This window comes from Electrophorus electricus, chromosome 2 (genome assembly GCF_013358815.1).
Source record: "Electrophorus electricus isolate fEleEle1 chromosome 2, fEleEle1.pri, whole genome shotgun sequence".
Taxonomy (NCBI): Eukaryota; Metazoa; Chordata; class Actinopteri; order Gymnotiformes; family Gymnotidae; genus Electrophorus; species Electrophorus electricus.
Window position 1 is genome coordinate 29,500,501 of NC_049536.1, and position 24,730 is coordinate 29,525,230.

At 42.4% G+C, this 24,730-nt stretch overlaps 1 protein-coding gene across 6 annotated transcripts in view; it reads right to left on the reverse strand.

Annotated features, from left to right (window-relative positions):
* Positions 1–818: 818 nt before the first annotated feature.
* Positions 819–24,730, reverse strand: part of col18a1a (collagen type XVIII alpha 1 chain a) — a 64,185-nt gene continuing 40,273 nt past the window's right edge. For 4 of the 6 annotated variants that reach the window (XM_027005695.2, XM_027005694.2, XM_027005693.2 and 1 more), the window contains 40 exons: positions 23,480–24,015; positions 21,345–21,428; positions 20,426–20,473; positions 18,066–18,135; positions 16,153–16,386; positions 15,332–15,462; positions 15,021–15,047; positions 14,529–14,735; positions 12,973–12,999; positions 12,389–12,451; positions 12,073–12,159; positions 11,913–11,963; positions 11,635–11,775; positions 11,450–11,512; positions 11,184–11,228; positions 10,220–10,342; positions 9,841–9,912; positions 9,732–9,758; positions 9,536–9,634; positions 9,164–9,199; positions 8,981–9,070; positions 7,923–7,958; positions 7,751–7,810; positions 7,488–7,565; positions 7,198–7,233; positions 7,046–7,099; positions 6,850–6,921; positions 6,685–6,750; positions 6,494–6,521; positions 6,029–6,082; positions 5,766–5,791; positions 5,540–5,668; positions 5,098–5,251; positions 4,910–4,974; positions 4,490–4,618; positions 4,322–4,354; positions 3,631–4,008; positions 3,148–3,345; positions 2,695–2,804; positions 819–2,286 (listed from right to left, as the gene is read on the reverse strand). In XM_027005695.2, coding sequence (XP_026861496.2) covers positions 2,073–2,286; positions 2,695–2,804; positions 3,148–3,345; positions 3,631–4,008; positions 4,322–4,354; positions 4,490–4,618; positions 4,910–4,974; positions 5,098–5,251; positions 5,540–5,668; positions 5,766–5,791; positions 6,029–6,082; positions 6,494–6,521; positions 6,685–6,750; positions 6,850–6,921; positions 7,046–7,099; positions 7,198–7,233; positions 7,488–7,565; positions 7,751–7,810; positions 7,923–7,958; positions 8,981–9,070; positions 9,164–9,199; positions 9,536–9,634; positions 9,732–9,758; positions 9,841–9,912; positions 10,220–10,342; positions 11,184–11,228; positions 11,450–11,512; positions 11,635–11,775; positions 11,913–11,963; positions 12,073–12,159; positions 12,389–12,451; positions 12,973–12,999; positions 14,529–14,735; positions 15,021–15,047; positions 15,332–15,462; positions 16,153–16,386; positions 18,066–18,135; positions 20,426–20,473; positions 21,345–21,428; positions 23,480–24,015 — 4,181 coding nt within the window. In that variant the 3' untranslated portion in view covers positions 819–2,072. The remainder of the gene's footprint in view (positions 2,287–2,694; positions 2,805–3,147; positions 3,346–3,630; positions 4,009–4,321; positions 4,355–4,489; positions 4,619–4,909; positions 4,975–5,097; positions 5,252–5,539; positions 5,669–5,765; positions 5,792–6,028; positions 6,083–6,493; positions 6,522–6,684; positions 6,751–6,849; positions 6,922–7,045; positions 7,100–7,197; positions 7,234–7,487; positions 7,566–7,750; positions 7,811–7,922; positions 7,959–8,980; positions 9,071–9,163; positions 9,200–9,535; positions 9,635–9,731; positions 9,759–9,840; positions 9,913–10,219; positions 10,343–11,183; positions 11,229–11,449; positions 11,513–11,634; positions 11,776–11,912; positions 11,964–12,072; positions 12,160–12,388; positions 12,452–12,972; positions 13,000–14,528; positions 14,736–15,020; positions 15,048–15,331; positions 15,463–16,152; positions 16,387–18,065; positions 18,136–20,425; positions 20,474–21,344; positions 21,429–23,479; positions 24,016–24,730) is intronic. The other 2 variants (XM_027005696.2, XM_027005692.2) reach the window with 1 other exon arrangement.

Here is a 24,730-nt window from a genome sequence, read left to right on the forward strand (position 1 = left end):
TCACAATTAATAAGACTTGGTTTTGCTGGAAAGAGTAAGCATAATATTTGCAATATTTTTTGTGCAATTCTCCCCCCCCCCCCCAACATTCAACTCTGGGGAAGAGTCAGTTTTAAAATGTGTAATTATTTCAATTCTGCTCGTTTAAATAGTTGATAATTTTCTATGATAACTAAACGAAGATAATAAAGTACACAGAGGAGAAAGGGAGTAAAGCCATCTTAATGAAGGAGGAAGGTGCCAAGCCGCTTGTGCTTTCATCAAGCAGTTTGCTGGTCTGTGTGCTAGATGCATTTTGCAATGCGAGCAGCTCGCTGTCCATCAGCAACTGACTTGTGCCTGAGAGGCCTTATCAAGGTCTCAGGGCTAAATCCAGAGAGGCCCTAAAGCCCTCGAGGTGGACACTCAAAAAGGCGCCACAGAGGGCAGTGCTCATCACAGGGGCCAGCCCTGCACTTTAAGGCCATGCATGAATCACAGCTGCTGGCCCTCAGTCTTGAGGTGGTGGACTGCGTTTCTGCAGTGCTTAAACAGCACTGGGGCCCCATTCAGTCAGCTGAGCTCTCAAAGCATTGTAGGAGCTCATCTGGTATTTGGCAATAATATGTCATGCAAATATATACTGACACATATTGTCGGTGATCAGATTAATCCACAGGATGGCAGAAATGCCATAGCCAGATGATGAAGTTTTGATAACCACTGTATTAATACATTATTACATACAGGAAACAATGTAAAACGGCCTACAGAATGCTGCAGGTTTTTCAAAATGTAGATAACTAAATTTATTACAAAAAAAGCAGGAACATTGCAAGTTTTGTTTTTGTGAATTTCAAAAATCGTTTATTCAGTGCCTTGCAAAAATGGTGGAGCACATATTGGTTACAAAAAGACTCGAGTTTCACAGGATGTTACTCAATCACCAGCTCTGGAGCAATCAGGATCTGAAATTTCATATGTATCTACACTGTCTTTATGAAGTGGGTCTCTGTGGATCTAGACTACTCACACAGGAAACAGGACCAAATGGAACTTAACTGGAATTCCGTTTCTATCTAGTGTAGGATTTTTTAAATAGCTGGAATAAAAAAACTTTTAACAAATTTTAATCTTTAACAGTATATAGTCTAGGGGCCATGTATAAAAATTATGGATTTTTGTATTTTTAAGCCTACTTTTTCCTCTTGCCTTTTTATCCTGTATAAAGTGATCTGGAATGAACAAGAAGAATTTTCCCTTGATGATCACATTTTACATACCGATGATCCCATTTATTAATTTTTATAAAAGTCCTTTAGGGGGCTAAACATTGAATTATTAAAGGAATCACACAATTATTCTTTTGACTCTTTCATTAGAGTAGTTCTAATTCAGGAAAATCTATTTTAGTTTCACTCTTTCACCTGTATATATATATACAACCCATATACTGCAAAAAAGTGCTAGCTAAAATAGAATAAGAAGTACACTATTTTTTCCTGTTTCAAATTCATCATTTCTCTGATTTATCAGTTCTTTTTACTGTAGAATAAATATTTACTTTTTGTAAATTCTAAAAACTTTTTTTTTTGCCTTTTCTGCCTCTCAGTATCCAACATGTCTGAAACTGAAGCAATATACAACAACAAAGTTACACAAAACGTAGCTAAAACTGGTTAAATATACCAATGAAGACATGAAAAAAAAACAATGCTAAACAGAAAAACAAGAAAACAACATGAGAGACAAACATTTCATGTAAAAAGTTCTTTTTATATGGATACAATTAAAAACCCTGCCTCTTTCACCTGGTTCAGCCACCCCTGGAAAATATGTGCCAGTGGCTGGAGACAGAGGTCTGTTCCACAGACAGGGTCAGCACCACTCTCTTCTGCCTGTCTCTTCAGCATTACATAGGGAACCACAGAACACCAGGCAGCCTCTCTCCAGACTCAGTCTATTTGTCTTTTGTTTTGTAATTTATGCTTATAAGCAGGATGGTTGTGTGTATTCAGGGGAGGGGGTGTGTGGTACAAATCGTCCTCTTCTGGCAATTGCTATAGCGCCACTCTATGGGATGGTTGGGCTCCTTACTTCTTGAATTGTGTGATGTAGCTGTTCTCGATACACAGCACTATGTAGGAGCCTGAGCAGCTTCTGGGAGTCTGCTGCAGGAGCTGGCCGGCCTGCAGCGAGGAGGCCAGACCCAGCACAGCGCTGTCTGCCGTCCGCCACGTCTCACAGTAGTTATCCATCTGACGGTGACCCTTACCATCTGAGCCATGCCAGATCATCTTCTCTGGCCTAGAGCACAAGGTGGGGAGAGGGGAGGAATGACACCTAGACATTTTCTATATTTGATTTACCAGTGATTCCTCACACATGGCTAGACAGTACAGTGGAACAATGTGCATACATGAAGATTCTTCAGGTATTCTTGTGAGACCCCTCAAGGGTCATACGAGGACAGCACTTTTCCCCCCCGCAAACTACCTTTGGTTTGAAGGCATGCTTAGTGTCCATAGTGATTTGGTGCTATTATTTACCAAGCTTTATAGTAGTAACTATAGTAACTATATATGTTACTATTAAATCAACTGTATGAATATGTATAGCTTCATACATGCTTAATAGATGTACAGTTATAATCTGGCAAATGATGAACAAAGTTTCTGCTCAGCTCTGTGGTAATGTCAAAAGTGAGAGTCTTACCAGGCGCTGTCCCTCAGTATATCTCTACCGTCAAATGAGTAGATAGGAGTATTGCTCTTCATCCTGCCCTCTCCAAACAAGGATTCCCAGCTGTTGAACAGCAATTGGTCCTGCAGAGGATGGAAATAGCGGTGAGTTATGACTGAACACAGACGACGCCTGAGTAACTCACACTAGAAAGCTGGGCACACACACCCATTCAGCACACGAAGGGACTTGAACTGATCAGGAGAGTCAAGAACATACTGCACTGTGCACTGAAGTTGATAAACGTTGATTGAAGTTAAAATAGCTAGATGCTCTAACAAACTGGATGCTCTAAAAAAACATGGGCTCCCAAGCCCTACATTTGAATAAGTTAATGTCTTTTAAATTGCATTTTAAGCCTGAATTTGAAGCAAAACTTTGGGTCCCTGATTCTTATCAATGGTGCAGTGTTAGGAGCAGAAGCACCTTAAGGTTGATGATGGGCAGCGTGTGTCTGTCAGACTTGCGCACAATGCTGTAGAGGTCCTGCAGCTTGGAGGACAAGAAGGCCCTGAATGTGCCCTTCAGGCCTGCAGCTCGTGCCTGCTGGAAGCACAGGAAGTCGGCTCCGCGGATCCCCCGCATGTTACCCACCTGAGGGCTGTTCAGGGCGATCAGGTGCAGCTGTCCAAATAGCATAAAAGACAATTCCAGGCAAAACAGGATAAAGGACAATTGGTTCTACTGAATACATTGTTCTCAGAGGTTTAAGTATGTCCTGTAAAGGACAGTTCAATGGCATGAGTCATTAAGTAAAATATTCATAGTAATCAGATTGGATTACTCTGGTTGCTTTCAATATTTTTTGCAGGGTTGCATATCAGCACTTAGAAAGAACTACACTATGCAGTGATGCCTGATGGCTTGTGAAAGAAAACAACAGAATGAAAATCTGTATAGTGAGCTCACCCCTGGTCCTGATGTATGCATATGTCCCTCAGGCTGGTGGACGGGCAGGTTGGGTCTGCGGGCGGGGGTGACAGGGTACCTGTCCGGCTGCATGGGGATGTACCTCGGGTCCGGCTGGGGCTGGTACCTCGGGTCCGGCTGGGGCTGGGGCTGGTACCTAGTGTCTGGGTGGGAGGAGTAGCGGGGGTCATAGCGGGGGTCCAGGGGGGCAGGTGGAGGTGGCTCCCTCACATGCTTTTCTGTGGGCTGCCGGGCCGGGGGCTCGATGGGTCGGCTGGCGGATTCGCTGTGGGCGAAATGCTCCGCGCCGCTACTGGCTGAGTGGCCCTGGGAGTAGTGCACCACCGGTGGCGGCTGCACTGCTGCCACTTCATTGTCCTAGACAGAGAGAGAGAGAGAGAGAGAGAGAGAGAGAGAGAGAGAGAGAGAGAGAGAGAGAGAGAGAGAGAAAGAGAGAGAGAGAGAAAGAGAGACAGAGAAAGAGAGAGAGAGAGAGAGAGAGAGAGACAGAGAGAGAGAGAGAGAGAGAGAGAGAGAGAGAGAGAGAGAGAGAGAGAGAGCCAGCAAGGCAGAGCCATATCTCATTATAGTAATGCATGTGTATCTGCTTTTCCTTTGATTCGCTGCTGGCTGCACATATCCAAAGGGTACAGATTTAGCACACTCTTCATTCAGATGTAAAACTGCTTACCAAATCTCTGTAGAAGGGCTTATAAACTCCAAGCTGGAAGTAAGAAGAATTTCATATTCAGGTATTCAGAGTCAAAGAAGTACTGTGCTGCTTGTATGTATTGGTGGATTAACACCAGAGTATTTCTTTTCAACGGTACACAAGAAAGGTCCATCTATTGCACTCTACCGTGACTTGTCTGAGGCCATCCCGCACTCTGATATAGAGCTCACTGTTCTCCACAACGTAGATGAGCGAACCCTCTGGTTGTCTAGATGATGCTGTCAGAATTATATCACGTGTTCTCAAAATCACCACCTATAAAATATTACAGGATATTACATGTAAATTGTAAATACACGGTGACAAATTTTTCCTATCTTAGATAGGACCCAGCTATACCACACCCTTGCCTTAGGCTTTCTGAAATGGAGGAATTTCTAGAACACTCATAATATTGTTGGACCGATGAACACAAAACTTTCAGCGAATTGCAGTGTAGTGAGTGAGTGTCCCTCTTACAGTACATACCTAACAAAACATGGGTGATATAAGATTGTTTTACAAGGGCATTATGTGAGTAATGAGCTCTGCTTGCATGCTACTTACACCACTGTTTTGGGCAGGGAGGCCAGGTGGACCCGGGGGACCAGGGGGGCCAGGAATCCCAACCGCTGTACGGGAAAAACAATCAAAAAACAACATTCACATGCAGAGAAATACAACACACTACAGACTGACTATGTGCTGATATAACAGATTTTTACAAGTTTTGGAAGAAGGTGTTTTTGACTCACTAGGTCTGTAAGCACCCGGTAGTGAAGGGGAACCGGGAGGCCCTGGAGGTCCTGGTGGTCCGGGGTTTCCTGGACGGCCATCATAGCCAATGCCAGGAGGCCCTGGTGGACCCTGTGGACCAGGGGGCCCTCTGATAGAATCTCCTTTAGGACCCTGGAAAAAGATTATGATCAAAGCAATCATCAGGATGATATCAGACAAGATGTGTCAAAGTCCTGTAGTCTACAGTTTAGCGGTTTCCTGTTTCTGACTCACTTCATGCAATCGAATGCCTTCATGATAAGTTGCTGAATGCCTTCGAATGCTTTCATGATAAGTTGCTGAGTTGAGGCATGTCTGTTGAAACTGTAGCTAGGTCTGCAGCTTTCAAATCTGCAGTCTGTCACTCTTGTATTAAAGTATGTAAGGATTTTTCACCAAACCCGCTCCACGAGTTCTTACAGGAAGTCCAGGGATTCCTGGAGGGCCTGGTGATGTCACACCTCTGAAGCGCGGGTCATAGAAGCTGCCACCTGGCTCTCCTTTATCGCCTTTCAGTCCTGGTTCCCCGTGTTCACCCTTTAGTTCGCTCTATAAACACACACACACACACAGCACAAACACACATTCATTCAGTACACACCGCGCCACCCAGCAGTTCTAAGTAATAAAGAGAAAATGAACTGACCTTCAAAGTGTAAATGTCAAAGTTGCCTACAGAACAAACATCAAAAAAAAATGTAATTATTATACAACATACTATGTTAATCAATGCCATTAATTGTTGGTTAATACTACACATGCTTCACAGGATTCTTATGGATGGCTTCACAAACAGTATCAAGAGTTTCATATTTCCCTTAAAAATTCTAATTATGTTACTTTAATGTATTTTGGAAACCAAATTTAGATTGTAACTGCTCTGAAATAACTGAAACATTGTGGTTTCACCTGGTGGTCCTGGAACACCAGGGGCTCCACGATCTCCTTTCTCTCCTTTCAAAGCTGTAGGAAGAAATAAAAGGTTAAGAAGTTAGTTGACCAATGAGCAGTGGTAGCTCAGCTGATTATAACTCCTGACACCCGATTAGGACACCTGTGACTCAAGTGACCATGAATCCAGTCTAAGCTACCACCACTGTGAGCAAGACACTGAACTGCCAAGGTGTCCCATGTTAACCATCTCTGCCTGCCTCATCAGCTGGACAATCCAATATGCATAAGTACTTTAAAAAGCAGTAATAACTAACTTAGAAATCATTGGCAGGTTAACATTAATGGCTGACAGGTATTATCTCTATCGTTACAAGTCTTAGGCAGACAAGTATCGCCTTCTATTTTAAGAGATTTGCTTCTGGCTATGCTTTTTTTTTTTTAACAATATAAAAATTAGTGTGAATATACCAGCCAGCTCACCTGGGTAGCGTCCGTTATCTTCATATCTCTGAAATGAAGGGCAAAGAGATTGGAGCCTAAGTGTACTGTTTCTGCTTTGAAAATGAAGATAATCAATCCTGCACCTCTTTGCTTGTTCAGCATGTAAAGTGCTCTTAGCAACTTTTACGCATGAATTACACATGAATCAAATATATAGAAAAAGTACATACATTGAACCTGTCCAGAGACAAGGTAGGCCCTGGGGGACCAGGGGGCCCCGGAGGGCCTGCTGGGCCCTTGAAAAGACACAGAAAAGACACCCTTAGGAACAACAACAGTTCACTTGGAAAAAGAGCAGGTGAGAATACTGCATACTCTACAAAATTTGTCCTCACAGGGTAGCCGTATCCAGCACCTGAGCCTGGTTCACCTTTTTCTCCTTTATATCCATTCACTCCTGGCCGACCCTGAAATGACACCACATGGGCACTTAGCCAAAACTCATGCTAGCTGAATTATTTCTGCAGTGGAAAATTCAGGCATGTTGTAATGACAGGTTTCAATATTCTGCTTTATTAATGAAGGACTCACAGGCCTGCCTGGCATTCCGATCTCACCCTTCATGCCAGGATGTCCATATGGCCCCTGTGCAAGTCCACAGCCAGAGAGACAGAGTCATTAGACAATGAAGATATAATTGCATCAAACTAGAGAATTGTGATACCAAAATATATAAAACCCACCATAGGTCCTATTGGTCCAGGAGGTCCCCTCTCTCCCTAAAAAACCCACATTAAATAGTCTAATTTTAAACAATACGGAAACATTTGCATTTCAACCAGAATCGACAGCTTACAGTAACAGTGAGAGAACACTGTCTAAATCGGACAGAACACTGTTTGGGGCTGAAGTATGTACATTTGTCTTTAGTTGTCAAGATCACAAAACAAAAAACCCATAGCTGCAAGGAAACTAATATGTTGGTTCAGAAGTTCATTTTAGAATTAGTTAATGTCAGATTTTAAGGCGTCACCTTGTGACTGGCCAGTCCACCGAGGTAAAGAGGGCTTCCGTCAGGTCCAATAACCAGACCAGGTTCTCCTTTCTCACCCTGCAAACACAGAATACCTTCAAATTGGGTAGCTTCATGGGCCCCTTATAAAATATCTCTGATATATTTTATACTATACTGTGATGCATACTTTATGCGCATGTGATTCCCCAAGAAATTAGGAATTGACAACATTGACACCCACCCAAGAAATACAGGATTCAGCTCATGTGAGAGTGACTGACCTTAATGCCGTGGCCTGGGGGGCCAGGGTCCCCTGTCTCCCCCTTTGGTCCCACTGGGCCCTTTTTGAAAACAATGGCCTCATGTAAGCAGACACCCTTCACTGACTGATGTCACAGTTTTAAAGGGTCTGTACTACAAATGCAAACAGTTCAGCAGACACACTGCACTTACTGGGAATCCAGCTTGGCCAGGGATGCCTGCTACACCCTGAAAAGAACAGCAATGTGCCTTATTAAAACAGACATGCTTCACAACATTCACACGAAGCATGTTCCAAACTTCTTGTTTGGTGGGCCAAGAAAGAGCATCAGAGTATTGTGCCAAAGCCCCCAAATACAGAAGAACTGTGAAAAGATTCCTTCAGAGTCTCATGTGACAGCATGTCTTTATGAGAGTGTAAATTGGAGCTTAGCCTTACTTTAGCTTGTCTAACTGCACAAGCATCTCTCAGATGGAGGAAATGTTCATAGGCATTCCTCTCTCTCTCTCTCTCTCTCTCTCACACACACACACACACACACACACACACACACACACACACGCACAAAGAAAAAAAAGGGAACATCTGAACACCTGTTTCAGCTCTTACTTACCATGGATGCATTGGCAATAATAACAAGGTTGAAAAAAACAAAACAATCTGCCAAATTGGTAAGTGTTCAGTGAAAAAACTAAGATGGTATTTTTTTTAATCATTGCTTATAATATGACTGTCACTGAACAAATCTGAAAGTTAAGACTGCAATTATGTGCAACAACTGCAAACAGCTGGTAGTATCATGATGTGTCTCTATTCTCTGATCCAATCACTTTCCTGCTCAATTTCTGTGTACCACATTTGTAATTAATACATAATACTTCGTGTTTAACCCTTTACACTCCAAGGAACTACTGATTATTCCAAAGTCTCATTTCATGTTCTTGTTAAATCTTTTCATATTTCAATGTAGTTACTGACTACTTCTGAATAATATGTAGATACTGAATAATATGCCCTATTATTAAATAAACCTTTAAAAAGATAAGGGTTTAAGAAGGGATTTAAAAAGATAAACAAATATTTTTTAGATAGGATAGGAAACCTCATAGTCTCATATGGTCAAAAAGACACTAACAACAGTATTATGCTGGGGAATAAACAAGCAAACAATTATTCAGCACTCCAAATAGGTATAACTGAGCGATGGAACATAATACTAATTCTTATTATTAATATTACTATTACTTACATCATCAGAAGGCTGAGAGATGACTTGTCCTGGAGGTCCTGGAGGGCCGGGTGGGCCTGGAAGGCCGATACCATCTCGGCCCGGCTCACCCTACAACATGAGTACATCAAACCGCTTGCACATCAGCCACTTTCAGGTTCTTAAAGGTTTACGATGCGTGGAAACATCTGGGGAAATACTCACTCTCTCTCCTTTCTCTCCATGGTCACCTTTAGGACCCTACAGGTAAAACCCAAACCACATCAACATCAGTGATCAATTTCATAATGTTCATGGTAGTGATATACAGCTCCAGGAAAAAAAGCTTGTTAACCTTTACCCCAAAACATCCCAAGACAGCACAAGAAGGGGCCCACAAATCACTGTTTTCCTTGGTCCTTAATAGCCTGTGCCCATCCAATCCAGCCCAAAAGATTTTTTTTAACCTGAACTCACCTGTGCACCCCACAGATAAAACTGAGTGTGAGTACTAGTCAGGGGGAGCCATACATCATCAGAGGATGACACACACAGGACAAAAAGACGGGCCGGCTAGCTTTGGAAGGGCTGTAGTACCTGTTGTCCTTGAAACCCGTCAAGCCCTGGGCGACCCTCCACTCCCGGAGGTCCTTCGCTGCCTCTTTCTCCCTTAGGACCAGGCAGACCTGACTTGCCCTGCAGATCAAAAATACACAAAAACAAAAACATTAGAAAAATATTTTGAATAAACATACAAGAAAGAAAGAAAGAAAGAAACAAACAAACAACTTACCGGGAGACCTGGAACTCCAGGGGGGCCCTGAAAATGAATTAAGAGTGTCTGTCAATTTAACTATAAAAAAGTATAAAATGGGAACATTATTTCCACACTGGACACTAACCTGTATGCCTTCGGGCCCTCTGACGCCAGGTACACCACCGAACATGTTTACTGCAGAGCCCTCCATGTCATCCTGAACAGAGTGAGATCGCAATCTCATACAAGCAAAGGTGTGGAGCTCAACATACAATGCAGCCACCAATTGAGCAGATATTTTATGACTGTGTCTGAAGTACCAAATGATATCTGATTTTGGGTCAGGTGGGCCTGTTCTCTCCAAAAGGACTCAAAGCAAAAGGATGTCCATGTTGATCTCTCAAATTATTTCTCAACAAAAACTGAAGACTGCATTACACATTAAGTTCACATTACGTGTTGTGTGAAAAGCTGTTGCTTTCTCGTAAAGGTGATGCCATGCTTTTTAAACTGCTGTTACTCACAAAGCCAACTCGATAGCTTGGCCCCGGGGGTCCTGGTGGTCCAACGGGTCCCATTGGTCCCGGAAGCCCAGCGAGCCCAGTCTCTCCTGGTTTACCAGGAGCACCAGAAGGCCCCTGTGCACCCTTTAGGAATGCAGGAAATGTGTGAGAAGAGGGAAATATTAGATCTTGGGTATCAACAAAGCTTTAGGTAGTTACAATAACCATATTTAACACAAACAATATTCTGAAAATATTAATGGAGAAAGTAGTATAAACTGGGTAATGTAGGAAATCAGAAAACATGAGTAATAAGACAAGTGGTGGTTAGAGTAAATAAGCCATGGTAAGAGGAAGAAACACCAGTCTGCATCTATTCATGCCACAAACCACACAAAATTTACAGCCCGAATATAACAAATGTAGCAAGTGAAGACACATGTGATCAAATTTTTAAATACACACAAAACCATTCTGGTTTCTTTACAGTTAACTACCCAGCATGATGAGATCAAAACCATGCTCGCAAAAATATCTAACACGCTACAAATCAAGTTCGCCCCAGAGTAACACAGCTGTACTACCTGCCATGATGAGGGGGGTTATCAGAGGAGGATAAGGGAAAAAAAAGGACTAGCTCAAAGAAAGCCTGAAGAAAGTAGAAGCTTGCTACAGACACAGGAAAAATCCTGAAAGGCACTGCAGAGATCTAACGGGACTAAAGCAGCTTTAAAAGTCAAAAGAGGCAAAAACCATAAGATTTTGGTTATTTTCTTTAATCCCATGTCAAAAACCCCAGCATACGGTTGTCTATGACTGCTGTCACTGAATACCACATTCTAATACATTGCTAATGCATCGTGAATGCACCACTCTGAAAATACATGTGCATCCCAGAGTGTTGCAGGAGTTTGCATCAGAATGTGTGTGTGTGTGTGTGCACAGGTGCATCTGTATGTGTGTGTGTGTGTCAGTGCACACTAACCTTTTCTCCCACTGCTCCAGGTAAGCCAAGTTCGCCAGTGTCACCCTGCAGAGAGTGACATCAGTCATACATGCGAGTGGCACTTCTTAAGGCTCACAGGAGCAGAATTAGGACTGCCATGCAGTTTGAATCTCATATAGGATTAACATTATCATGTCTATATTTAACATGCAAATTCTTCCTATCCATGGAAACTAATGATGTAAATGCACAGCTCTTCAGAAACTGGTAGGGGGCCTGAGATTAAGTTGCTAATCCACTCCTACCTTCTCCCCTTTGAGGCCAGGTGGGCCTGGTTTGCCATCAGCACCTGGTGGTCCAGAAACCCCCTACGAAATAGAATGTTCAGCCACTTTAAAAAAAGAGTGTGGTGTGTCAGAAAATGGAGGAGGCTTGCATATATCCAACAGCTAGGAATGGCTAGCACATTATGCAGCATAACATGACATACTGGTTTGCCAGGAGCCCCGTTGTGTCCGGGTTGACCAGGTGGCCCAAAGCCACCCAAAACAGCAGACATCGGCGCACTAGTGGGACCCGGCAGTCCTGGAGGTCCGGGAGGGCCAGGAGGGCCTGGCAAACCTGGCAAACCCTATAGCATAGAGATGATAAACCAGAAATGCACAAATGCACAAAGGAATGACATGTAAAAAGCACTTTTTAGCAGAGTCAAAAGATAAATGAGATCTGTACATACAATAAGATATGGACTGTACTTGAAGCACCTACCCTCACACCCTCTATATCCATAAAACCAGAGCCTTCCATGTCCACAAATGTCTGGAAGTGAAACACAGAAAATGTATTACTAAAACATTCATATGTGCATGTTTAGTGGGAAAATTTCAAAGTGGACCACTAAGTCATTGCCTGACAGTGAGGTACTCACAGGTCTGTCTGAGCGGGATAGGGTTCCAGGGGGCCCTGGAGGCCCTGGTGGTCCCCTTGGTCCTGGGTGACCTTCCCCCTGGTCACCCTGAAAATGAGACAGTAGTGGTGGATGGAAATACAAATGCTCAAATGACGATGTTTTACGCAGCACATATACTGTGTCATTGGATTTTTGTTATTGGATTCAGTTTTTGGTTTTGAACAGAGGCTGAATATAAAGAATCAATGACCATTCAATGAAACTTTTTAAAATTTGCCGCACTTATGAAGGCAAAGGTTTTTCTAAACTAGGCTTTCAAGCACACTTTCCTCACCTTTTCTCCCATTGGTCCTGGGTTACCTGGGATTCCCGGGAAACCTGGGGGTCCAACTACACCCTAAAAGTTTATGAGGCAGACTGAAGGTTATTGTAGTTTTAAATCATGATTATAGTTGTATATATAGTCCATTAAAAAGCATACAATGCAAAATCATTGTAAAAAAAAAAGCTATCTTAACAGCTTAACAAGTCAAATACATCATCAATAAAAATTTGTAATGACACTTTCCTTAATGCTTGGAATGGGTAGTTTAATCCTAGAGAGCCACAGCACTGCATGGTAGGATACTGCATGTTTCTAGGTACACTACAACTAATCATCAAGGCGTTGTGTTGAATCCAGAAGAGCACTAAAGTGAGTAGTCCTGTGACCAAGCAGTGCTGTGGGCCTTTGATTGTACAACTCTGTACTAGTCCTAATGCTGTGTTAAACAGTCTAAACTGCAGATGACAAGGAAAAGCATCCATTGAAAATGGATGAAGAGGGAAAAGAAGATGGTCATTTGAAGAGTGAGACATGCACTTGACCCCATGCTGGAATGTGTTCCATTATGGAATGCATAACATGCGGGAACTTACTGCTTTTCCATCTTCGCCAGGGTCACCCTATCAAAGTGCAGATAGAACATTTATATAGCACTTTTGTTCAACTTTATGACCAACAGTGTCTGAGGCACACAAAGCATTATGCTGAACATCTCAAGGGCAGAATACAATGTGCTTCCATCATCTGTACTTGGAGCTACATTAATTACATTTTCCGGGCATGGTACCAATGAGTATTGACAAAACATGGCCTCTTTTGCGATATAAATAATGAATACCACAAATATGTTTACATATTACACAAACAGAGCAGTGTCATACTAGCTGTGGTTAAGATCGTTCTTCAATAAGAGACTAAGAGAATTCAGACTGCCCTCCAAGGTACTGCAGAACTTCTACACCTGCCCTATCGAGAGCATCCTCACAGGGAACATCACAGTCTGGTTTGGGAATAGCACCAAGCAGGACAGACAAGCACTCCAAAGGGTAGTGCTTTCAGCAGAGCGCATCACTCACACGGAACTTCCTGACCTGCAGACCATCTACTACAAGCGGTGCCAGACCAAGGCCAGGAGGATTGTGAAGGACCCCACCCATCCCAACAATAGGCTGTTCTCTCTGTTGAGGTCAGGGAAGCGCTTTCGCTCCCTGAAGACCAAGACAGAGAGACTGAAGAGGAGCTTCTTCCCACAGGCCATTCGGGCCCTGAATCAGGGAAGCTGATAAACTGTGGGGACCACCACCACCATGTAACATAACTGTATATATATTCAATAACTGTATATATATTCAATTACCACCATGTAACATAAAAACTGTAAATATGTCTTTTTACAAAATGGATCTGTACATTCTGTACATTGTGTACATACATACATACACAACCATATACATTGTACATTGTGTATATAAACATAATATACATATATTGTGCATACATTGTTAATATATTTTTGTACATATATAGAATATATATTCTTCTATGCACCCCTGTTTTCTTTTTCCTCAGTTTGGACAGAGCACTCTCAACCATTTCACTACGAGTTATACTGTGTATGACTATGTATGTGACAAATAAACCAAACTTGAAACTTGAAACTTGAAACTTGAAAGAAGGGGCTTCATGCATTAGAAGACCTTTAAATAGTTATGGCTATTATTCTTTGCTGGTGTTCTCCACTTATAGTCCAGTGGAGGAAAATTATGCAAGGTTTTCCCCTGTTCCAGTACAACTCGGGTTAGGAAGCGCTTGGGATTCAGCTGATGTACTGTGACTGATTAATTAGAGAGGGTACATGCTAAATTTGCCAGCTCTGTGGGTACTGCATGTGTAGTACCACGATCCAGAAAAGCTCATTTTCATTAATGCAGTTTATGGTCCCTTATCATGTGGCAGAGGTGCTGATAATTGTGAATGATGCCCATTATTTTTCACCAAGGAATGCATACTTGACTAGTCAAAAAGGTCATGTAGAGGGCATGCAAGAATGCATAATAATTAAAAGCAAAGGTTTTCATGTTTTGGAATGGCTGTATGAGGCTAGGATACGGAGTGAAGAACCATTGAGATGTTTTTTGCAACTACTTACAGGTTCTCCATCAGTGCCAGAAGGACCAGCTGGGCCTGGGGGCCCCTGGGGTCCTGGTGGTCCCCTGGGTCCTGCAACCCTCTGTACTACAGACCCATCTCCTCTCTCCACCACACTGGCAATGGGCCCAGGCAAGCCAGGTGGGCCTGGTGGACCAGGCAGTCCTGGCTCACCCTTTGGTCCAGGAAAACCAAAACCTGCAGCACCCTGTAAGAAATATGGGTTTCTTGTCCAAGTGCATGGGGAAGTGCATTGTTTCAACATCCTTAGCATATACTGGACTATAAAGAGTACATTTAATTATACATTTAGGAAAAATCTATGAGAAGTCTATATATCAGTTTTGCTAAAATATACAGAGATGATATACATAAGAAAAAAGTCTACAAAGAAGATATGCTACACACTGAACATGAAGGATGCAGGCAGAGTATTTTATCATTGTAATAATGCATACACTGGGGGTCCCATAAGCTGTCTGTCATAACATACCTTCATTCCTTTCTCTCCTGGGCTACCCTGAGAAAGCATATAAAAGATAAATTACTATCTGCCACAGCCACTAGTGCAGCAGATGGTTAAACATTCTGACATCCCTTTTTTGAGATGAACCCTCCCAGAATATTTCCCAGGCTACAGGACTGAAAGCCTCAGTCCAAACGGCCCATCATCTCCTGGTGTGGTCCAATCTACTGTCCATTTACTTCAAACATTTACACAATTTATATGACCTTGAATAAAAACACAGTTTAACATTTAAAACATTTAAATACCAGGCTAGTGAATATATTATTTCACCATACTTTGTCTCCTTTGGTGTCTACTCCTGGTCCTGCCTTGGAGCCTGCATCTCCCTTGGGCCCCTGGGGGCCACGCTCTCCTTTGTCTCCCTTCTCTCCTTTTTCCCCTTTCTGTCCCTGTGTGCCACCCGAGCCTGTGAAAAAGCTGCAGTGAGACCCAAAGACAACTCGGCTATGCAACTGCTGCCGCCTCTAATGCTACTTTGATACCTTTGGCTTTGATGCCAAAAAAATAAATAAATAAATCAGTAAATAAATAAATAAATAAAAAAAACTAAATCAGTTTTCTAGTGCCTGAAAATATATGTGAACCTTGGAAAATATCTAGGAAAATGTGCCCCATTCTTTGAATTTATTAAAGACAATAATTACATTAGCAGAACAAACCAATCTTATTCCCATTCAACCCTAAAGGTAGCATGTTCCTTAAGGAGTATTTCATGCAAAAAAGCCAACAAGGCTAATGATGAAGCTAGATGTTATGCAAATGGAATCAGGCTACCTGTTCCTGACTGGCTTGCATTCATCATTAACTCCATTAGCTTTTTTGAGCAAACTACCCTTCATGAAATATGGCCTTCAGCAGAAGCTCCCTTAGCTGCAGCATCAGCACTACTTTTGAACAAACAAGAGCTAGCATAGCAATGCTGCGCTACATGCAACACGCATAGTCCATGTGACATGTGTTGCCAGCATTGTCTTCTTTCGAAGTATCTGACACTTCTGAAGCTCCAAAGCTTTGTCAGCATTTCATGCACAGCGTCATGTGGTCCGCTGAAGAACACCGAGCAGGCTTGCAGCAAGCCCCACGCTTTCTGACCCACCTCGCGGCCCGTGAGCTCCTGGCCTTAGTGATGCTGAGTGGAGTGTCTCATCAACAGTGGCAGGAACTCCCTGGCCATCCCCTCTTCTGACAGATGTATGCCGGAAGCTATCTGCTGAGCCTGATGCCTTGCCAGGATACAAAGCTGAGCTTGAAGTTTGCCGTGAATCTGGCGATGTGCCTGAGATTTGCCTGCTGCCATCAGTGGAACCAGAAATTCGCCTTTGATCTTTGGCTGAAAGTGAAGTTTGTGTTCCATCAGCCAAGCCAGAATCAGAATATGAGCCGGATGTTCGTTGAGAATCATCACGTGAACCGGATGTTCGTCTAGACTCCTCAGGTGAGTTGTATATTTGTTGAGACTCATCATGTGAGCCAGATGTTCTTTGAGAACCATCACCCAAGCTAGAGGTTTGACTGAAATCTTCATGTGAGCTGGATGTTCGTCGTGAACCTTCATGTGAACCAGAAACTTGCTGAGAACCGTCATATGGACATAAGCTCGCTGGGAATTAGCATGTGAACCAGATATTCATCAAGGGCAGTGGTAGCTCAGAGGTTATGGTACTTGACTAGTAATCAGAAGGTTGTCAAGCCTCACCACTGCTAAGATGCCACTTTTGGGCCCCTGAGCAAGGTCCATAACTCAATTGCTCAACTCTAATCATTTATAATTGTAATTTTCTATGGATATGTAAATGTAAAATCAAGAGTCCTGAGAAGTTCTTTCAGAACCCTCAACTGAGTCTGATGTTTATTAATAAACAAACCCACTATGGAAAAACAAAACAAAACAGAGAAACCATTTTGAAACTTAGTTGTGTTGTTTACTGAATGGTTATGTTCCAAATTACCATTATGAATTATGATATTCTGATACTACCTAATACTACACACATATAATGACATGGAAACTGTTTAAACCATTTATGAATCCGAAAAAGTGTGATATCATTATATTAAATTAAATTAAATTAAAAAAATTATATTAAAGGCCCATGTTCAAAATGTTTCTTTTGTTTCATGTTTTTCCTTTGATGTCCACCTACAATGTTTGTGCTGATTTATGTTCAAAAAAGAGTTTTTACATAACCATTTTCCAACCTCTCTTTATCTGTTTCTGTTACTATGCCTTTAAGACAGCTATAAGAGAAATTACATGTTCTGATTGACTGCTCTATATTGTGCCTGATTCAAAAAGTACTCAGAGATGAAACACGACTGAGAACTGCTGCTAAAGAGGGTGGGGCTGAACAGCTGTAGGTGGAGATATGTAACTTAATTTTTCATATGATATCCGAGAAACAGTGGTTTCAAATGGGATGTTTTTGCATTTTAGAGTCTATACATCAACTGTATTGGCTGGGGGCATTGACAGTGTGTTTTGAAACATTAACAATATTTACATATTACTTCAGATTTATTTATTTCAAAATGGGTTTTCTATGATAACAATTCTTTAATCAGACACAAACTCAAATCCAGCAACAATAAGATTTGGGGCCAACTTGTAGGATATCAAGTTGTCACTAGAGGGAGCTAAATACCGGAATATGCTCTCCAGACAGTTTTGGGTCATCCCATCATTTAAAAAATATAAAGATGCTGAAGATTTCATTTCCTTGACAACATTAATTTTGACAAATATAATAAAATCAATTAAAAAAATACCATTTTCGAAATTCAGACTAATTGGCAATTCTACAACTATGAACTTCCAAAATAAACCTTTCCCATTATATTTTGTCTTAATGCCTCTGAAAAATACAAGCAATAAAACAAAACAAACTTTCCAGATTACTCTCTAGGCTCTTAGGTTGCTGCAATAAATGTTTCTGTCAGGTGAAGTTCAGTGAGGCTTGTGGTGTCACAAATAGGTGTTTAGGCCAAACTGTGGGCTATGAGAACACTCACCTGTCTCTGGCAAATTCTGTATCTTGTGGGTTAGTGGTGGCTCCTGGATGGGTCTTAAGGAAGGTGTGGTCTACAGGTGAGCACAAACATGCAGAATGAGATTTCGTTCGCAGCCAGCCCTATAAAGTCTATACTGAAAACACACTTATGAAGCCTAACAGTGCTAATATTGAATCGATAGTTTTTGCAAAAATATAAATAAATAAATAAAAAACCATGAATTCATTCATAACCAGCTTTTTGCATATTCATCTCTCTGCATGTATATTTGCATTTCTTTTCATTGCAGACATTGTGTCTATAAAACACAACATAACTGAACAGTTTGTGAGTTCCAGTGCCATTGCTACCAGCAGCTTTGCACAGAGCATGACTCTAACTATAACAGAGCAGGTCTCCTCCCTCCCAGAAGGAGTACAGTGCTGTGCCTTTGGCTTCATGTGCACTCACATGCCTCAGTACTGATACCCTCTAGGGAGAGAGACACCACAACTACACCAAAAAGTATAACACTACTTATAGTAAATGAAAGCCACTTGGGCCATCATGCAAATGTCAGTAGGCCAAAGCACTTTCATTATTAGCCATGTCTGCATTTTGGTGTGAAGAATACTTTTAAACACACAGGCCTCAAATGGAATTATTCCATTAAACCCAAAGACCAAGTCTCAGAGCAGGAGTTATGACATGCACAGACAGAGATCGCAAACTTGTTTTATGGCTGACACAGGAGATGCCGTAGTGGGTCGATGGTGTGTGTTTTAGCCTGGAGAGAGCAATCAGGAGGAGGAATAAGGGCTAGGGCTCAGGGTTTGTGGACAAGGGTGGAGGAGGCAGAGTCAGGGCAAGGACCTCTGCCCTCAGAGCTATTGCTCTTTATACAGGAGAGTTTTCTTAACTGCTCAATGAGGCTTAGGTAACAGACAGCACTCTACCTCTGGCCCACCCTGAGCAGACACTGTGAGACTACAAAGGAGAATATGGGGTGAATCAGGTGACTGGAATATCGACATCTGTGCTCTGGGAGGGTGTCTCAACTGCTGGGTAAAAAACAATAATCAAAAACAGTGCTCCCCTCTGTTGACACACATCATTTGAACTGTTGCATGGGAGGACCACACTCAGTGGAATTTGGCTCATAACAAGGCAAGATTGCAATGCATGCATCAATCACTGACTCCTGAGTCTGGTGCTTATTAACTTGAGGAAGCCAGAGACACCAGCAGAGATGGACATGACCTCACGCTCATGCTCCTCTTCAAGCCACTGTACTTGTGCTTCTACAAATCATATTTCAAGTTCACTAAGGTAACTTAAAGAGATCAAACTATTGTTTGCTTTGTAGTCACAAGATGAAGCTTCCTTTTTCTAATTATTAAAAAAAAGCCACATGACTAGACTGCACAAAACAGCTTGCAGATGTAGACTCAGCAGACTACAAGAATCCACACCCATAAGGTCTTTGCCTCAGAAACTAATTTTATTTGTGTGAGTCAACATACAGATACATTCTGTATGAAACAAGTGGAGAAGTGCTCTCCATGGAACAGACCATGAATCAGGAACTAATCTCACTGGAAGACAATGGAAAGTGCACACAATCACTTTCTTATACCCAGAACCCTCTCCCTTTCCTTCAGGTGTTTGTTTAAACCCACCATGTATTATAGAGGGAAAGGAACGAAGAAAGTATGTCCACATTTGGTACCAGCTGCTGAGAGCTTTTAAACCTGCTTTATATAATGCTAACAGACTCCTGTCAGGGAAAAGTGAGCGCTCCCCTGACACAGCACGAGGATTCAAGGCAGGAGGGCTGAGACAGACCTGATCAGTTAAGCAGGCGAGGAGCAGACAAAATCTCCCCTTCTCTGAGCGTGCTGTACATTTACACTGAGGAGAAGCAGGGGGAAAAAAGAAAACATGGACAAAGCAGTGGCTGAGCTTAGGAAACACTGTCTTCAGTCCTGAGGAACCACCTGGTTCTCCCCTCCTCTGTGCTCAGACAGATGCACTGGGTATCAGGGGCTGAGGCTTCATTTCAGCCTCCATGTGGTCCACTGTCTGTGTATGTGGAACAGGGAACGAGAGGATGTTTTGTACATCATAAACTCAACCACATATGATAGTGTTGAACTGGGATTCCCTCCAGAAGATCTGTCAGATCTGAATCACTGCCAAAGCTCATACGGCCCATGCACTTTGGAAATAGCCTGAAGGCAACGGATGTGTGGTTGTTTGATGAGGCTTTGAGTGAGGAAATGAGATGTAGGGGTTGATCAGGAGAGTTGGAGGTTGCATGGTTACAAAGGAAATGTAAGCAATGCACTAAATATAATGAGGTTAAAAATGGAAGACAATACCGAGACTGTTGGCATTTCGTTATAACCACTTCCATCGTCACCCGAGGCCTGTGGAGGAGAGAGAGAGAGAGAGAGAGAGAGAGAGAGAGAGAGAGAGAGAGAGAGAGAGAGAGAGAGAGAGATTTTTCCAAATCCTTTGCAAAGAGAATTATACTCATTTCATCAGCATTATCTTGATAAGTTAGTAAGTTAGTGGTTCGAAGAGCTTTGCAGGACATATATTTCATTAGACAGTTTTAAAGGTTCACCCTATGGAAAACCTAGCTGGAGGTGAAGCATTCTTCTGAAATATATGAATGGATCCCATTGAACTGGTGAATGGATTTCAGCCATGGGGCTGATATTTATCACAGCCCACAAACATTGGCTGTGGCCCTTAAAAGACAGGCATTGGGTAAATGCAAACCCAGCAAAATGAATAAAATACATCACAGTACCACCCCATATGTAGTACAGAGTACTACCACTGGAGGGACAAGGCTGTGCAAAGACACTGTAGAGACCAGAGAAAGAAGATCTATTTTTTTAACTGCAGAAAAGTGCATTTATGGGTACTATGCCCACTCTATTTTTATTCTAATCTTTTCTTCATTGTTTTAAATTTGTTTTTTAAGTTTATTTGTGAATGACCAATGTGTATTATATAATGGTATATAATATAGTGGTATTTATATTAGTTAACTGCTCAAACACTTTAAATAAGACATAACAGAGACACAAATCAAGTAGGAGCAGATTTATCATAACACCCAGAGCTGCTTTTCCAAATACAGGTCAAGTCTGGTCATAGTCTGAAGAATCTGAACCAAATTCCATTGAAATCATAAATGATTTTTATGGCGTCATCTCTGTCAGGTAATCCTATAAAGCGAGTGAGTATGTGATTACAGGCACTTGTTACTCGCACTTTGGAACTTACTGCATCAGAGTCATCTTCATCTTCTTCACAGTGGCGTTCTGCTGCACGGGGGTCTCCAATCACTTTCAGATCTCCAATAATGCCCTAATGTACATTACACACACACACACACACAGGTAACAACACAGGTGTGACATGATTTATATCAGTGTATGAGTGCTGCTTCTAATCGGATGTGTTGGATTTTTGATTTTCCTGTCTTTACGTGCTGCATTGTGCATCCAAGTGCCATTATAAACGGCCTTAAATCAAATAAAAACATGTCTGATGTGCTTCGCTTCAGAAACATTTAACCCCAGAATGTGTTCACATTTATAGACATCATCACAGTTACCATCATATCTGTGATGCTACTCAGACAAGGATCCACCAAGCACAACATGACTCATAAAATCTCATAACCTGAACACATTTAAGATAGTTGCCCCACCATTGGATCATTTAGACCTTTCACAAAAGGATGGCAGGAAAGGGATACATTAATGAGATTTTGTCTTCATAACAAACAGCATCTCTCTCTCTCTCGCTCTGTGTGTGTGTGTGTGTGTGTGTGTGTGTGTGTGAATGCCCAGGGTTGGGGTTAAAGGTTTGGCCTGGGAATGCAGTCAAAGGGGGCTTTATGATGCCTTAATTGAGCCTTTGTGGTGTGCTGTGACCTCCTGTGAGAACCCCACACAGCCTCTGTCCCAGCCCAGCTCAGCGGGACCCGCATATCTGCCACGAATCCCCTCCCCCAGGTGCGCCCAACGAGAGCAGTATGGCAGTAATCATATCCAGACTAATGAAGCCTGTAATTATGACGGGCTCCTGCTTATGGGGCCATTTCTCTCTAAGGCCTCCCCAGTCCACATGAAACAAGGTGAGATCAGAGGACTCATGTTGAAGCACATCCCAGCCATCTGCTGCTGAATGCCTATTGTCAAACCGCTGTCGTGCACAGACAGTGGAGCATTCCTGCAGGCCTGCACACCTCACTATGGCTATGGGCAGACAGCCGGCCAGCGCTACCATTGCTAATAAGTAACTGAGAGATACCCATCCTCAGTGATGATGTGGAGAAAGGAAAATTTACAGTGTTGTAACTTATCACAGAGTGTGTTGTGCAAGGCAACAGCATAGACCTGAAATCATAGTAATTTACTCCTGTTCAGGGTGTCTGGGGTAAAATCAGTCTGCGGAGGAAAAAGGCACTCTGTCACATACTTTTACAGTTCGAGGAACACACTGTGGTGCCTCTGCAGCTGGTAAAGAATCCCTTTGGCTGAGAGTCCAGTTGTTCCGATCAGGAAGGTCAGTCAGAGCCCTCTCAGAACCTCAAAGGGCCAGTCAGCACAGGCTCCACTGGTGCTATTCCTCCGTGTGCTGGAGAAGAGTGTCAGTCTTGACACAAAGCCCACGGCATAGCAGGTTACAGCCACAAATCACGTGGAGAATGGCTGAGCTTTAGGGCTGTGTCTTCTTTTGCTTTAAATTAGGTTCACTTCTTGCATGCCAGGCCCAAACCATTTCAGCAATTCTGTATTTCTTCTCAAAGGGCTCTTCTGTACTAAATGACCTCAGGCACCACTTCTGAGAGACATTCATATGATACTGCACAATTACATGAGCAGACTGTCCCTACCAGGGACCCACAGACCTCCTTTCAATAAATGTAGAGCACATGCGTGCAGTGTGACTGTGAATGTGACTGTGTTGTGCTGATTTCAGAGATAACCATGTAAAAGAACTCATGCAGAATACATGCTGCAAAACTTCTTTCTCATTTTAAAATAAGGAAGCTAAGGATTAGCTAAGAAAAGTGAGGGCTGTCAGATCCTATTTAATCAGTTATAATAGCTCCCCTGCAGGGTTGAAAGTGCAATTAACTCTTCTATTTATATAGTGTATGATGGCTCAACCTGTACATACTACAGTATTGCTAATTTAAACAATCAAATCCAGAATCATGACACATGCAGTGGTCACCATTTATTTCACATGCTTGCCTAGATTAGGGCAAGCAGTCTGCTTTCTCCTGTCACATCACTTAATTGCCTACTACAGTTATCCAGGCTTATACGGTCTCTTGGGTTCCCTACATTCTGCTGCTTTAATTGGTATAATTGGAGGTTCTATCAGTCAGGGGCTGAACATACCACAAACTTGTCAGGATCAGCACCTCCAGCCTGTCCAATGAAGATCCCTGCTCCGTCCTCTAGCTCCATTTCATCCGGGGAGCGCTCAAAGCGGACAACCTGTGGATCCGAGTCGCAGTTAAGGTAGAGGGAGACCTGCTCCTCAAACACGCTGATGGAGAAACGTGTCCAAGAGCCCACCAAGGAGGGCACACTGAAGCTGGCTGCCTCATAGGATGTCTGGGAGTCTGGCTCTGTGTAAAAAAGTACGATGTTCTGCTTCTTGCCCTGCATGGCTGTCAGCTTCACCCCCACATACATGATCTTCTGGTAGGAGTCGGTGATGGAAAAGATAATGCCAGCTTTTTTGGAGGTGGGCTTCACGTTGAAGAGGAGTGAGAAGTCATGGAAGAATGGGTTGGGCAGATATGCGTGGGCCAGCTGACCCGTCTTGGAATTTGTACTGAACACATAGCCGGGGCTGTTGTCTGAAGTCTTGGTGACACCTTCGGGGAGAGGCTCACCGACCAGCTGCAGGAGTGAGATGCTATTCACTTCTGTGGAAGGAAACAGGAGTTTAATTTAACAGGTACATACTGCAAGATTTCAAAGGAGAACATGTTAGAGTTATGGTGGGCAGCAGGGAAGGATCAGATTAGTAATGCCATGGTATTAGGCTGCTGGACTCCACCTTTAAGGAACATAACATGGATGACAAACAAAGAGCAGAAAGTGATTAGAATGGCAGAATCTGCTATTAGGAAGTGTTCAGCACTGGCAATTTGTTGCAGGATTGCTCTATGACTAAAATTCACGGATCAGAAATGAGAAAGCATCTCTTCTAATAATAAGTGTGTAATTATGCTTGTTAGTATAAAGCAATTTATACACTCGTGCAAAATGTGAAAATCTTTCTTTCTATTATCATAAATCTCAAAAAGTTGCAATCTATATATATAAAAGATATACAGAGAGTATTATATATACACCATATATATAAAATGGAGAGAAATATGCTGGAACATTCAGGGGTGTAAACTGCACCTTAAAGGAAATGTTATCCACCCAACACCAGTGATATCAATCAACTGTATTTGGGAATAATGTTCAGCATTCAGATGATGTACTGTAGGTCACCTCAAGAGAGAGGTAAAACAAAAACTAGTCTGCCCACGCAGGCTTCTCTAAATAGCAGAGTGCCTTATCAAAACATTCCACATGACCTCAGAAAAAAAGGGCTGAGGAACAACCCTTAAGGTCCTGAGACAAATC